Source organism: Plectrocnemia conspersa, unplaced genomic scaffold (assembly GCF_051122295.1).
Source record: "Plectrocnemia conspersa isolate PC_06_02 unplaced genomic scaffold, ASM5112229v1 ptg000001l, whole genome shotgun sequence".
NCBI classification, from domain to species: domain Eukaryota; kingdom Metazoa; phylum Arthropoda; class Insecta; order Trichoptera; family Polycentropodidae; genus Plectrocnemia; species Plectrocnemia conspersa.
This window is the reverse complement of record NW_028277165.1, coordinates 10,919,339-10,935,252: the sequence shown is the minus strand read 5'-3', so window position 1 is coordinate 10,935,252 and position 15,914 is coordinate 10,919,339. Positions and strand designations below refer to the sequence as shown.

At 32.3% G+C, this 15,914-nt stretch overlaps 3 protein-coding genes across 4 annotated transcripts in view; 2 read left to right on the top strand and 1 right to left on the bottom strand.

Annotated features, from left to right (window-relative positions):
* The first annotated feature begins 252 nt into the window (after window positions 1-252).
* On the top strand, window positions 253-3,885 carry Pms2 (mismatch repair endonuclease PMS2). The gene is made up of 8 exons (XM_088192462.1): window positions 253-440; window positions 514-673; window positions 740-883; window positions 957-1,158; window positions 1,222-2,766; window positions 2,827-3,025; window positions 3,103-3,252; window positions 3,761-3,885. The coding sequence occupies exons 1-8, from the start codon at window positions 336-338 to the stop codon at window positions 3,827-3,829; spliced, it is 2,574 nt and encodes an 857-aa protein (XP_088048588.1). The 5' UTR covers window positions 253-335; the 3' UTR covers window positions 3,830-3,885.
* A 2,347-nt stretch (window positions 3,886-6,232) lies between these two features.
* On the bottom strand, window positions 6,233-9,021 carry l(2)09851 (WD repeat-containing protein 1 l(2)09851). The gene is made up of 7 exons (XM_088192630.1): window positions 8,627-9,021; window positions 7,527-7,677; window positions 7,244-7,462; window positions 6,999-7,135; window positions 6,772-6,926; window positions 6,487-6,701; window positions 6,233-6,412 (listed from the first exon to the last, which is right to left on the bottom strand). The coding sequence occupies exons 1-7, from the start codon at window positions 8,929-8,931 to the stop codon at window positions 6,275-6,277; spliced, it is 1,320 nt and encodes a 439-aa protein (XP_088048756.1). The 5' UTR covers window positions 8,932-9,021; the 3' UTR covers window positions 6,233-6,274.
* A 3,557-nt stretch (window positions 9,022-12,578) lies between these two features.
* Src64B (Tyrosine-protein kinase Src64B) overlaps window positions 12,579-15,914 on the top strand; it is a 54,557-nt gene continuing 51,221 nt past the window's right edge. The window contains exon 1 of one of the 2 annotated variants that reach the window (XM_088192572.1): window positions 12,579-12,721. The gene's annotated coding sequence lies outside the window, so the exon portion shown is untranslated. The remainder of the gene's footprint in view (window positions 12,722-15,914) is intronic. The other variant, XM_088192582.1, reaches the window with a different exon arrangement.

The window sequence follows — 15,914 nt, the reverse complement described above, 5'->3', positions numbered from 1 at the left end:
TCTTTTTTTAATCAATTTATAAAATGTAGATCAGAAGAAAGAAGCAATTGGTTTTAAAGAAAACAATAATATTGTAGCAAAAAAACTTCAAATAGAACTGAAATTATTTTATCGAAAAATTGAAAAAGAAGAAAGTGTGAAAGTGTATTTAAGGCAACAGCATTTAATTATTATTCTAAAAAGCACTGATCATCATAAAACACAGCAATCGAGTGGTAAATGTATTTAATTTTGCTAAAAAAAATTTAAATATTTTTATCTGGCAACATTTAGTTTGGCGGCGGTTTGACAGTTGCTCGTCTAAGGTTAATTCGTAATGTTTATTCGTTGTTAGTATGGATTTGGATAAAACTTTGACTCCAGATGACTGTACGAAGGAATCAGCAAAATCAATCAAACCAATTGCTAAAGATACCGTTCATAGAATATGTTCTGGACAGGTAAATTCAGCTTTACGAAAACTTAGCACATTCTTTATTATTCATTGACAAACATGTGTTTCGCTACTTTCAGGTCGTTTTGAACTTAGCGATAGCTGTAAAAGAATTAGTAGAAAACGCTTTGGATGCTGGAGCCTCTTCTATAGAAATCAGGTTGAAAGATTATGGACAAGATTCAGTTGAGGTTTTAGATAATGGTTCTGGCGTCGAATCTGATAATTTTTCAGGCTTAAGTATGTAATTTATGACATATTTTAAATTATGTGTCAATAGGTTAAATATTATATCATTTTTTTCAGCTCTAAAGTATCACACTTCTAAATTGCGAGAATTTTCTGATCTTCTCGGGGTTTCTACTTATGGTTTTCGTGGAGAAGCTTTGAGCTCACTGTGTGCACTATCAAATTTAACAATCATTACGAGGCACTCCACAATTGAATATGGTACTGGATAATTTAATATTCTATCATGTAATGAATGTATATATTAATATTTTAATTATTTTGTCATTAATAGGTACTAAAATAATGTATGATCATAAGGGTCATATTAAAGAAACGACACCATGTGCTAGAGAAATAGGAACTACTGTATCTCTTTCAAATTTATTTACTACTTTACCAGTTAGACAAAAAGAATTCCATAGAAATATAAAACGAGAATTTAATAAAATGACACAGCTTCTTTACGCATATTGTCTTGTATGTGAAGGAGTTAAGTAAGTGAAACTATTTCTAAAATAAATCAAATTATTATGTATTTGACAATAATCTTCTTTTAGATTTACATGTACAAATCAGACAAATAAAGGAAATAAGACAGTAGTTGTTGCAACTCAAGGCGGTACAATCAGAGATAACATAGCATGTGTTTTTGGAGTCAAACAACTACAAACTATCTTAAATTTAGAACCGGTTTATCCTGAAAATTATGTCGGTAACGTTAAAGAAAATTTCTTTTCTGCATTAAAGTGTCAAACGACTGAAACCACACTTAATCCAGAAGAGCCTTTAAATGCTGCCGATGAGCTAGAACTATCTGAAGATTCATCAAATGACGAAATAGATCAAATAAAAAAATCTCAAACAAACGGATTTATTAATTCTAAATTACCGTTTAATTTTCACGGATATATATCTTCATGTGCTCACGGTTCCGGAAGATCGACTACAGAAAAGCAGTTCTTTTACATTAACTCTCGTCCTTGCGAACCTCTCAAAGTAATGAAAGTCGTAAACGAAGTTTATAAACAATATAATCCACATCAATATCCGTTTGTGGTTCTGGACGTTAAAGTGAAGCGTTCTTCCGTGGATGTTAACGTCACTCCGGATAAACGCAAAATATTCCTAGATAAAGAGAAGCAACTATTAGATATCTTAAAGGGTTCTTTAAATAAAATTTACGAACGCATTCCGTCAACGTTAAAATTTGAAAATACCAGCGTAGAAAATATTTCACAGAAGAGAAGCAATTCCAACGTATCTATGGAAAGCACAAGAGTGTTTTCTTCTTGTTTGGGTCAATTTGCTAGCAAATCAGATCATGATAACAAAAATGTTAAGGTGGGAGATAAAGCTGTCGAATTAAAAAGAAAGGCGTCATCATTGGATAGTTTCATAAATATTTCTAAGCCCTCTAAAGTTGCAAATACTACTCAATCTTTAAATGACATGATTCTTGACAATGTAGAAGTTAAACAAAATACTTCATCCGTCGAAATGGAAGTCGATTCCAATGATTCTCCGGATAAAACATTGATTGGTAAAGAAAACGTTAGCGATGATCATTTAAAAGATGCCGTATATCTAGGATTTTCAGATAAAGTCACATTTTCTCAAATCGTCGATATAAGTGAAGTTATAAACGTGAACGATAATAATACAGTCTTACCGAAAGAATGTGAACGTAATATAAATACAAATCCAAAAGTAGAAACTGAAAAGATTGTAACAGTAGAAGATGTTAATAAAACAAATCATAGCGATAGAGAAATTATTAATTTAAACATCAATATTGACCTAATTAGATCTTCAATGATAGAAGATATAAAAAATAAGCAAATAAAAAAGAAAAATATAGAGAAACTAAAGTTTCATCAAGAGATCAAACCATTATTGAACAAAAAGTGTGAAGAAGAACTAAAAAAAGAAATAACGAAAGACATGTTCGTTCAGATGAAAATCATAGGTCAGTTTAATCTTGGTTTTATTGTGACGCATTTCGAAGATGATTTATTCATTATCGATCAACATGCAACGGATGAGAAGTATAATTTCGAAACACTACAAAAGACGACGGTTCTATCAAATCAAAAACTAGTTGTGTATGTATTTTTTTATGTATGTATTATGTTTATATTATTAATAAATAATTCAATTTTTAGCCCTCAAACATTAGATTTGACTGGCGTTAATGAACGGATCCTTATAGACAATTTAGAAATTTGCAAAAAGAACGGTTTTACATTTGAAATAGACGAAAACGCACCACCGACTAAGAGAGTTAAACTTTTAACAATACCAATATCTAATAATTATATTTTTGGAAAAGAAGATGTCGAAGAATTGCTGTTCATGCTTAAAGTATATCAATATTTATGTTTAATTATATAAATATTTTAAATATATATTTAGTAAACAGTTTTGAATTACTGTTTTAGGATTCTCCCCAAGAAGTCTGTCGGCCAAGTAGAGTACAATCGATGTTTGCATCTAGAGCTTGTAGAAAATCAGTGATGATTGGAACGGCTTTGAACAAATCTATAATGAGGAAGTTGGTTGATCATATGGGATTAATAGAACATCCATGGGTAATTTAATCAATTACACTACAAGATTTTTGCTACAATCTGAGATATTTCAAAGTTAAATTGTTACTTTTTCTTAAGAGACATTTTAATATTTAGATTTTCTGCTACTAGATTATATTATGAATGTTTTAATTTAAATGCTTATAGCAAAACAACTTTTTGGCCAAAAAGCCACAAAACAGGACTAAATCGACATTAACCAAAGAAAATTACAGCACTCACTATATCAAGAATAATGTTGTTAAAAAATACTAAGCATTTTTTATGCATGTGTGTGTATGTATGTATATGGTAGATGTACATTTATATTTTTTGTCACAAAATAAAAGGTAAGTAATAAAAGGAAACACGTATAAAAAAAATCAATAACCAGATAAATTGATGAATGCCGATGAACTGGTACATCAAATACTAGTAACTATATCTTTGTAGAAAAAATCTTATTTGATTTAATGCTTTCAAATTTTTAATGTTTCAATCTTAACTGTTCCGTTTTTACATATTACAGAATTGCCCTCATGGACGACCGACAATCAGACATCTCGTAAATATAGCTCTAGTAGATTCAAAAATATAAATCAGTAGTTATTTATATTTTAATAAAAACAGAGCATTTTGTCATTTTTTGCTTGATTTTTCCTTTTACTTTAATATTTTAAGGGTTTACTAAAAAAATCTACCATTAAATTTGACATAATCACTTTGCCATGTGAATAATGATATTGTGCCTTTTTAAAAGTGTTATTTTAAGCATAAAAAACCATGAAACTAACTCATCTGTACACGTAAAATTTTATATTAAAACATGGTAGGAAATGTCGAGAAAAATAATAAAAAAATATTTTATTATTATTTTAAATTTTATTGACAAAAATATATTAAGCCGTATATGGAACTGCATGCATTATTAACTATATAATATTTATTGAGCCATATGTGGCACTATATGCACCAAAAACAAATCAATTAAAAAATGAAAACATAAAAAAAAGAAATGTAAAAACAACAAATAAGAATGACACCATAATAAATTACTTACTAATGTGGAAATCAATAAAACAATTAATATCTTTGCTTATGCAAAGATGCAAATTAATATTTAAAGGTTCATTCTCATCGTTTTATGGACATCCAGTTGATGGAGTAAAAATTAATGCTCCCTTTCTTGTTAATCATTCTGCAACCTGCAGTTTAAAATCCAAGAGTGGCATGTAATCTGTGTTTTTCTCCACAAAATCCAACTATTTACACATGTTGTTGCGTGTAGGGATACGCGTGCTGGTTAGTTCTTAGATCTGAATCCAAAAACACGTGTGCTTGTGTAAAAGCTTTATTGAGCTCGGCGTGATTCGATCGCTTCATAACGACGATCGGAGCCGACTGCTGTCAAATTGGGGACATTTTGAACGCTGTAAGACGGCATTTGCAAATGCATACAAAAGGCGAAACGGGCATCAACACGCTAAATCGAATATATGAAAAAATATTTTATGGTACCACTTTTTACTTCCAACTTGTATTTATTGAATACAATAATAATAGCTCAACTCCACCCATAAACTTATTATAAAATAATATAAAATTAGGGCATGAAATTGTCTTAAATTCATATAATTCTTTTTAATAAACCTCTGCAGTATCTATCAGTTCTTTTCTCACATATATTGCCTTCTATCTATTTTATGTTATTTTCTTTTTTATTTGAATTTTTTTCCTTGTCCTTTTTATTACTTGAATTCTAGTGGAACTTATCCTAATTCTGATTCCGATGTTTTCTTTATTATGGTGTGAATGTTCAGATCTTTTTATTTTGCGAAAAATTTTAAATTCAGTATCATCTGAATCTGACAAATACTCATCTTCGCTTTTCAAACTTATATACTATAATACTCATCAAAAAAATATTTGTGTTAATAAAAATAATTTTAATCCATTTCACCTAAAAATAAAAATATTGCAGGTAGTGCAATGTATGGCCATATATTTTTATAGCACTCAATGCATGTCATGCAAGATATGAGATTATCATCATTACATTTACTGCATATAGTACCATATTTGGCCTAATAAAGAAACCTCATGATGTGATTGTAAAATTAATCACTATGTTATTTAATTCACTTACTAATTGTTTATATGTATAATTGTTAATATTAAATGTTTCTCCATATATATATTTTCTAAACGTGTACCGTACACAATCAACAACAAAATTCCTATTCAAACCCGAAGCAATGTGACACTTCCAACTGAAGAACTTCAAATGACCACCAACGGTTAACACAGCCTCTGGTTTTGATGCTAGAAGGCATATAGGTCGCAATTCAAGTTAAACAAGTCTTTGATAATCTTTTTTTCGCCTGTTTTGATAAATATATTTTTTTAAATTGTTACTTTTATAGATAAAACATTCATATTACTTTAGAAGTTTTATATACAAGCAGTACCTCTAAAACTATCGTATTTTTAAGTTGTTTATTTTGATATGTATATTTGTATTAATTGATAATATATTTACTGAAACTACACATATCTTCAGCTTTTCAGTTTGCATTATAATAAATTTTATTATGGATCCATAATTTTACTCCTTTAGTTGCCGAAATCATACGTTTTTTTTTTGGCTGTTATTTTTAAAAAAATTGACAGATCTGTGTCATCGTTTTAATGGACTCTAGTTTTTGATTAGGGGGAAATAATAATTTATCGAGCAAATATAAAACATCGATATTTAGGTAGTAATTCATAAAATATCAATATTTCAACTAATCATATTTTACCCGTAGCTGGATGATTTAATCTCGCATAAACAACACAAAAATAGCATTGATCCGTCTACAGTCTAAAAATTCTCATTACTCAAAATTCGATTTGTATACGAGATATGACACTAAACTCTCTTTAAAATACGAATGTTGTCAATATCCTGTTGTTTCTCATAAAAATATCTTTTAAACTTGCGAAATGTATACATATATCATTCATGTTTTAAGTTTTTTATTGTATACAAAATTGTACAAGTTCAAACACTTATGGTTTTGAAGATATTAAATCCTGAATGTGCCGTTGTAATCATCACTCCAGGTATTTGCGGATGCCAATGTAGTTCTTTTATATCCGTCTGTCCTTGGTGTATAAATAATAATTGTGGTGGGATATCCTGAAAAAAAAGCAAAAAAAATTGTGTAACAAGAAACAGCAAATGAATTTAAAAAATAATTAATTAACGCATACTTTAACATCCTCTTCCATTCCTTCGGTATCTTTTTCAACGGCCAAATCCCATAGCGCGACTTGATTGTCTTCACCGGCGCTTGCGAGTACACTCGCTTCGGTTGGATGCCATTCTATAGAAGTGATGGGAGCTATGTGATGTTTGAAGCTGACAACCGGGGTGCCAGATTGAAATTGTCGTAAATCCCATACGTGTAATAAACCATCATCGCCGCCTATCATATAAATAATTAATGTAGTATTTAATACGTATACATAGTTTAATATATAATAATAAATACCCACCACTGGCTATGAATGGTTCATTTTTATTCCAAGAGATAACATTAACATCGCTTGTGTGAGCATTTTCTGCAGTCAACATACAAGCCTTGTTTGGAGCTGCTCTCTTATCCCATATTTTAACCGTTTTATCCACAGAACATGAAGCTAATACATTTCTAAAATAAAGAATATATTGTATTATTTGAATACTCGTGATTTTATATTATATACACGTAATAAAATATTACCTCTCGTTAGGTGACCATTGTATATCTTCAACAGAAGCCGTATGACCGACCAGCGGTCTCTGATCTACATTCCACGTTCCACCTTCATTCGGTTGCCAGATATGAATATCTCTTCGGCGATCACCAGTTGCAAGGAACTATATTATAAAAAAATAAGCAATTTAATCAAAAGCATACTGAGAAAAATATTTTAGGTTTTCATTTGACTCCCTCTCGTATAATAAATAAATAATTTAAAAACATACCCCTTCTTGCGTCGGACACCAATCTACCGCGAAACCTTCCATTTGATGTCCAGAAAATGTATAAACAGGCTTAAACGAATCGTTTATATTATCTTTGTTGAATCGCTCCAAAAGAACTGGATTATCAAGTGCTTGCAGTTGTGCAGTTATATTCCAAATGTTTACGTGACCCAATTCAGACCAGGTGGCGGCTAAAGTTGAATTTTTACATTGTGTAACCTATAAATTTACAAATTCAATATAAAATATACATTACATTTAAGTATACCTGAGCAAAACTTACCCGTAAACGATTCACTGATCCGAGATGTTTAGTAGATGCAAAAGTTAAATCTGGTTTTTTATCTTCGTCTTCGTCTTCAGATTCAGACTCTTCTTCATCTTCGTTCCCTTTTGATGTTTGACATAGGTTTGACATTTTCATTACGATAACGCTAAAATTATATTTGGATTATCCAACGGCATGATATAAATAATGAGTCAGTTACTTCGACATTGGGAATATTATAAACAAAAGTTTTATCTTTGAAAGCAATTTAATAAATACTTATTATTAAAAATCTTTGGCAATATTTAAAAATAATCATAGGGAGTTGAAAAAATTGGCCGTCCTACTACTTAACCCTTTGGCTGCTGTGTGTTTTTCAAAATCCTAGCGAGAAATGCTAATATTTATAATTATTTCTGAAAAAAAATACTTATTTATTTAAAAACTCGATTGTACGAGTGTGCTGTGTCATACAATGTTCCTACATATGGAACGGAAGATTTGTTTGTTTGATTTGGAATCTATTTCTCTCCTGCTTGATCGCGCGAGCGTGCGAGTAATATGCACTACAAAGTCTATAGTCGATTTATTTTAAAGAATCTGTGCGCAATAACATTGTTTAATGTGTAATCATAATCTACTCTTAAATTTCTGCCCTGTTATTGGTCGTTCTCAATGAATCGATTTATCTCATGGCAAAGGACCAATCACAGGGCAGAAACTTAAGAGCACATTATGACTATGAGTTAAACTATGTTATTGTATACTGACTGGAAAATAAATGGACTATAGAATAATTTGTGTAGAATTTTCTGAATTGAAAAAAAAATCTTAACTGAATTTCATAAACTTGCCTAGTTATATATCCGTGCCTATTTTATACAATAATGAATAAATATTTTAATTAATTATTGTGTAAGATAAAAAATGTTTTAAACCATTGATGGAAGTGGTTCACAGAAAGTTTCCATATACAAGCATTATGATGTCAGCAATGAGCCAACGACGATCGTTGTTAGCATTTATCGCTATATATCGTTGTTATAATCAACAAAAGGGTAAAGATTTCTTCGAGAGGTATTATACAATACAATTATTAATGTATTTTATAATACCTGTTCGTTTGGGTTCTCGCAGCTTGAGTTCCGGCTACCAAATATGCAGAATATGGAAAATCGACGGGAGGTGCGATTTGCGGTACCACGTCGAAGCTCAAACAAGGCGCTCCGGTCTGCGCCTGATGCAGCATCAAGTAAGCCGATTCGTCACATTCCAAATGCTCTCCCTCCTCTAGAGGCAAACCGGGCAAATAAACTTGCGGAGCGACGCCGGCCTCCAGACCGGCATCGTGACGCTCTTCTCCGGATTCTTCGTCAGTCGATTCGCTTCCGCTGGTGTCCATCCGTTCGTCTTCAGACATATTGACGCCGAAGTTTGATATTGCCTCAAAAATAGTTTCGATAGCCTAATGTGGTTATCTGTCACATGGACGTAAACTTCAAATGAACATGCGCGTTTTTGGCCCAAAAAATATTAACATCGACTATAGCTAAAATTTAAAAAATGTGACACGTTTTGCTACTAATTATTTAATTATTTTTGTGTTGCTACATATAACAATTTTACTCTACCTCTTATTTATTATTTATTAATAATTGTGAATCGGTGTTTCGTAATATTTTTTCTGAGTTACGCTAAATTTGTACTAATACCACAAATCAACAAAACTGTGTTTTGCACTTGCATGAATATCTTTAGTGCACATTGACATAATTTCATATTTTTTTTCACAAAAAACAGGAACACAGAAAAATGCATTCTATAAAATTAAGTAAATTAAGTTGCTGGTTTATAATAGGAAATTACAGATATAATATAAGATAAGACCAATAGCAATAACAAAATAAAATAAATTAGAGATAAGTATAAAAAGCGTTACCAAAATAAAATAAAAATACATCACAAGTTTATATTAATTATTAAGCCTGAGATTAATTATTTACCTAACTTATAAATTAATTTACCCATCCAAAGCAATGTGTACTTAGGCATTTTTAATTTATAGTTAAATTTAGCTTTGATCTTATAGTCACCGATTCTGTAGTAAGTGAAATATTATAATATTATCTGGCGTAATATTTTCATCGCTTTATTTTAAATAATTGAGTTGAGAAAAAAATCAATTACTGGTTTCACCTCACACCGAGAAAAGTATACCTATTAAATAAACTGTTATAATTTTTTCCGGCGTCTATCTGGCTACAAAGTCACATCCATTCGGTCTCAAAATTCGAAAATGGTAGGTATAATCTTAGGTATTGGTACTTTGTGTATAAGGCTGATCATTCGACTTGCAGCTAGTCCCAGTCATTTTTGCAAGTACTTTAATGTCATTTAATAAACATTCGCTTTAAAATCGTTGTGAAATGCTAAGGGCTGATTTACACGCTGCCAGTTGCTGGCATGCTAGCTGAAAATTGACTGGCGGGTCACTGGCACGCGACGACTGGCATTCCAGTCCACTCGCGCCTTGCCGTTTACAGAGTGCCAGCAAGTGATAGAATTATTGTTGCGAAAAAGCGCTACTCACCTTGCGCCAGTACGGTAGTGTGGTGGATGGGGGAGTTGGCATGCCAGCAAAACAAAAATATTTGTTCTGCTGGCGCTGCCAGCTGCTGGCATGCCAGTGGCGCACTAACTTCTTCAGTGACTGGCGTTAAGCGTTTACACGTTGTTAGTCGCCTTCATCATGTAAATCAGCCTTTACGAAAAAGAGAGTCTGAATAAAAAAATAATTTAATTCGTATGCATTAAGCCAGCCATGGCCACAAGTGACCCACTTGAAGGTTTTGATTGGCCCTTTTAAAGCTTAGAAATTTCTATACGTTTTACATTTTCATACCAATCGATACCAAAAAAATATCATCTAATAAAAAATAAACGATAAAACGAAACGATATTAAATCTTAATTGTAAGCGGTTTATTTATTTTAAATATAAAAACTATCATATTTTTATTAAGTTGTAAGATATTATCGTTACTCTAGGTGGTTCTGACACATTTCCTTCTCTTTGATGTTGTAAGCAAGGCTGTGGAGTCGTTGAAAATTTTTCCTAACTCCGACTCCGACACCGGCTTTTTTGCAAGGACTGTCTCCGGCTCCGAATTTAAGAATGTCGATTAGATAATCTATTTTTAAATATTTTATTTATTTATTATCATGTAAATAACAATAAAGAAGAAAGAACAAAAAATAATTGTAGTTATTTTTTGATTACTCACATACTATGATTTATTTAATAATATATTCGATTCTCCGTGAATCAAAGGAAATTAGATCTTAAAACAAGAATTGCTTCTAAAACTTTCGTTAACTTCAAATTAAAACAACATTGATCGGGGTAGAAAGGGTTAAAAATGATTTGGAGTCGGTCGATTTTTTACGACTCCGACTCCAACTCCGCTTACAATGCTCCGACTCCAACTCCGCTTACAATGACTTCACAGACTCCGACACCTACTCCAACTCTGACTCCACAGTTACTCCGGCTCCACAGTCCACTGAAAGTTTATCGTGCGAACAAATATATAAATTTATGTACTGTTATTTGGATATCAGCAAAGTTTATGGCTTTGAATGTGGAAAAATATCACTATAAGTTTTAATATGTCTTGAAAGTGAGCATTTACTTTTGAATCCTTTTCCACAATCACATTCAAAGTTCCAAGCATCGTTATGACTTACCATATGTAATGAGAGGGTGGTTTTATTTTTTAATGCTTTTTAACCATATGTATATTACATCACTTAAAATACATTAGAAGGTAAGTATATGTTACTATAGTTACGAATGTCAGGAATTGGAAAAAAATCACCTATACGAAAATAAAAGGAAGACTAAAAATATTATACCTACAACAATAAGAAATAAAACCTAAAATTCCTTAATTTTATCGTAGAAAATACGCTGAAAGACTACTCCTAGCTGGCCATTGATACTGTAATCATCAGAAGATTTTGGAGAGAAATGTGTAGATTCGGAAATAAATAATCTCCATATGCAACAATAATATTCAAAATATCCATTGGAGCTCTTGGTAATTTTTCAATTCGTGTCCCAAGTAAAATTTTACAATCTTTAATCTCCGTTAATTAATTGACATTGGCGTTGTGAAACAATAAGAAAATTATGCAAATTTCACGCCATTTGTCAATATCCGTTTCGGAGAGAGAAGTTTTTACATCTAGTAGGAATCCAAATTTTATGTCTAGGAACTTTATTCTCAAAAATCATGTTAAAAACGATCGATCACGCTTTTCATGGCATGCATAATTTCTTCTAGCGCGTTTAGTGGTAGAAAAATAATTACAATTAGAATTTTTGTAATGACACTTAGACTCGATTAGCTTTGTGCTAATAAGTTAGCACATTTATCGCATTAAATACGAATAAATGTAAAAATGAATTTACATCAGTAATCTTTTTTGTTTTCTTCTCATCGATTATGTTGCTTACATATTTTAGGTAAATAAATATTTGATCATTTTAAAAGCACAAATATTTTATAAAATAATGGGGACGTTGAAATTCCTAAACCTACTAAAATGCTATCTGGTGATTGAATAAAATAATCATTCAAAGTATATCTGAGATAAGCCAAGTAAAAATATCACAACAGTTCTGCCGGTTCCAAACAAAGCACGAAATACGTCCTCTTGTTATTAGTGAATATGACAAATTTCTACGAAATTTCAGGTAAACGATCCTTAGAATGAAATACTTGGTATATAATCTTGCTAGTTATAAGTTGTAAAGATTGAAATAAAATATCGTAGTGTAAAAATACAATTCTGGTAATATTAATGTTGAAATTGATTTTTGAAAAGTATTGGGCGCTTATTTTGCCGCCTTTCTGATCCGGCGCCCGACGACATATACTCCCTCTTCGATACGCCTCTGAATTATTGTTTTGGGTCTTGGAAGAAGCAACAGAATGTAGTTATTTTCGATGCGTTCGCGAAACCGTCGAAGAGTATCTGCATTTGCGTCGTGCGGCATGGCAACACTGGCATTGTGTATCGACTGGCCGACGTAGCGCGAGTGCGAGCGGCGACCGGAGCAGCTGTAACGCTGCGCTCTGGTACGGGCGGCGAGGGGAACGAGGAGATCGAGCAGATCGAGGACGCCCCTCGCCGGGACCAGATCAGGTCAGACGAAAGCTCTTCTCTCTCACTTTTCCGCGTTAGACCTACTGAACGTTTGTTTACGTGCGTTCATCGACCGGCCACGGCAGCGGATCTTTACATTTTTTTTATCGCATGCGTTCTTTGTATTTGTCAATACGAATACAAATTTTATTTTTATTCAAACAAAAGTGAAAAAAAAATGTATTTTATCTACTGTCTTGGACAAAAGAGAACTATTGACGGCCATGTTTTAAAAAAAATCATTTAACAGGGGGGAGTTTGATATTTGTTTTAAAAGTGTCTCTGCAACACCGCAGGCGCAACGACCTGACTGAACGTCGTCATTTGAATGTTGTCCGATCCGGTTTCTCAGCCGCGGAGCCCTCGTGGGTGGCGGCGGTGGTGGAACGACTGCGGATCTTTTACTTTCTACGCCGCGAGAAAGAGCCGGTTGTTGCCGTTCGAATTTTCAGTCTAATCTTTTCCAATCTTCCTCATATAATTTAATCGAAAATCTATTTAATGCAAATGGTTTTTCAAATTTAATTCGAATAAAACCATAAACCTTTACTTGGATTATAAATAGCCTCGATGGACTCATTGTTATTATAAAATATATATTCTTACATATTACAATATTTGGTATAATAAAAGATTATCCAGGATTATCATTACTTATAAAAAATAATATTAATTAAATGGCCGCCTCTCGACTATTTGCAGCAGTCTATCCTTTCGATGAATTTTTCGTGCATTTCGAATGTTAGTTTTTAGGTCCCCAGACGTTTCGGGTTTCAATTTAAAAAATCCAACGGCGTTAAATCGTATGATCTTGGCGACGTGAAATATTGCGACTTGGGAACTTTTGCACCCGATGTGTGGCAAGTTATGCTGTGCCGCCTTGTTGAAACCACGTGTCTTTCACATCTTCAATTTCAAATGACGCCGCCTGACCACAATGCGCACAACTCACTTTTTAGGCACATAGTGGTCTCTTGTGAATCACATGAAGATTTTTTTGCCTTTTAACATATACACAGAGGTGAATATGTGCCTCATCAGAGAAGAAGATTTTATTTATAAAAATTTACTGCTACACCCAATCTGAGTAAATTCTTCACTGTCCATGGTTGCCGGACTTCAGTTCTTCAGAATTTTATACGGGTGTAGGTGCAAGTCCAGATGCAAAATGCGCCAAATGGAGCCATAAGAAAAGCCCAAAAGCTGTAAAAACCGACGAATCGACAATACCGTGTCTTCGCTCACACTTTTATTTACAGCAGCAATAATCTCGGCTGAACGAGCGCCACGATGATGCACGGACTTTACCCTATCTCCAACGCTTTCAGTTTCTTCAAATTTGTTCACTGCCATTTAATTTAATTTACCATAATTTTCAATCTCAGTAGTTAAACGATCCATTTCGTAAATGTATTGTTGCAAACTAACATTTGTATTGTTGCAAACTAACATTTGCCACTTTGAACATGCGTGATTATTGACAGCTCTCTGATTTACAGTGCTGCCAACATAGGAAACTCGAATTGGATCAACCTGTATTAATAATTGCACTATAAATTTGATGCTTTGCACTATAAAAATAGACCCATAAAATTGGCCAGTCTGGTCGTTTTTTTATTATTTCGATTTCACTACGATTCATAGTGTGTAAAATGTAGTATTAAATGACATGCAGTTTTCTGGATAAATTCAAAGAGGCAAATGCCCTCCCAGTATAATACTTATGGTGATTATTGCAAGTTTAGGTTTTGTTTTATTATCCATTTTAGATATCGACAAAATATAAGTTGTATAAACCAAATATATTTTTTATAATACCTGTGGCTCTAATTCTTGAAAATAGCGTATTCATAGACTACGCCACTTATCTGGAAGTGTATTCTTGTTAACTGATTCACGGAGATCTTTAGACGATTTTCAAAAAAACTTTTAAAGTAGGTGCTGAAACTCGGATCTTCGAATAGATTGATTAAATTTATTTTTAGAACCCGACCGTGGATTATTCCTGTTTTGTTTGACAAGAAGCTTATAACAGCTTGATCTAATTTCACTCCACTTGTACAATTTTTAATTAGGATCCTTCTCGACGATGGTGCAGGATAACGTTAATTTGATTCCATTAGTTGATTACTGCAGCGTTAGCCGAGCCTACGAACTCACATTCCGGTTTTCCATCGCGAAGTAGATACATATGCACACACTGGTGTGTATGCGCGTGTACCTTTGCTTTTTTGCAGTGGGTTTTTGTGGTGTTATTGTACGCAGAAGTTTTGAAGAAGTAAAAGAAGAAAAAACACGTAATTTCGTCTCGAATCGCAATTGTCGCTTATGAATTCGCTTTGAATACAATCGAAACGTGTAATTTTATTCATACACCTACCGTTTTTGTTGTGTTACTGTCGAGGGGTATCACTTGCTTCTTACTGTCGGTACTTTCTTGGAATTACACACCTGCTTTCGACGCCTGAGCTTTGCAGAAGATGTGTATATTGAAGAGGCGTCGTAAATATTAAATTTAAAATTTAGCTACTAAGAATGTATCGACTGGCAATTATTCAGTCTTTGTAGTATAACAAGACATATATACATCGTAAGGTTATTAATTACGTATTTATTAATACATTTCTATATAATATGATTTATAATAATTTGGATATAATTCCAATAATTAATTTAGTTTATTTCTAAAATTTACCTTTGGTTAAAAAATGCACTAGAACGCTTTCTGTGATTTGCGATTAGTGTGGAGAAACAATAAAAATGCAATTATTAATACCATTTTTAGGGCAAGCTACACTCTAGATAGCGGAGTACATCCAAATTGACACTAAAGCAATTAAAATTAAAGAATGACCTACATAAATTTATAATTCGTCTATGTAAATGTGTCTAGAATCTACGATAGAATTTTAATAATTTGCTTTTCGAATCACTGAAAGACAAAACCTATCCATTCAGACAGTTTGTATTTTTGATTGACAGATAATCAAATTTACGTACTGCAAAAGTCATGTTTTGAGAAAATAAAAATAAAAATTATTTTCAGTAACCGATAGAAAAACCGACAGACGATTAGCTAGGTAACTACGCATAAACAGTATATACCCTAAATGAGCAATAAAAAGTTCTCTGAAATCCAACCAAGACTTACGGATATATAATATCATAAATTCTTATGATTTATATATTATAT

What these genes read in the sequence shown, in the direction of transcription:
- Pms2 (XM_088192462.1), top strand. Translation starts at nt 336, where the DNA reads ATGGATTTGGATAAAACTTTGACTCCAGATGACTGTACGAAGGAATCA. An exon ending in AATTGCTGTTCATGCTTAAA is followed by an intron (nt 3,026 to 3,102) that starts GTATATCAATAT and finishes TTACTGTTTTAG; the next exon opens with GATTCTCCCCAAGAAGTCTG. An exon ending in GATTAATAGAACATCCATGG is followed by an intron (nt 3,253 to 3,760) that starts GTAATTTAATCA and finishes TACATATTACAG; the next exon opens with AATTGCCCTCATGGACGACC.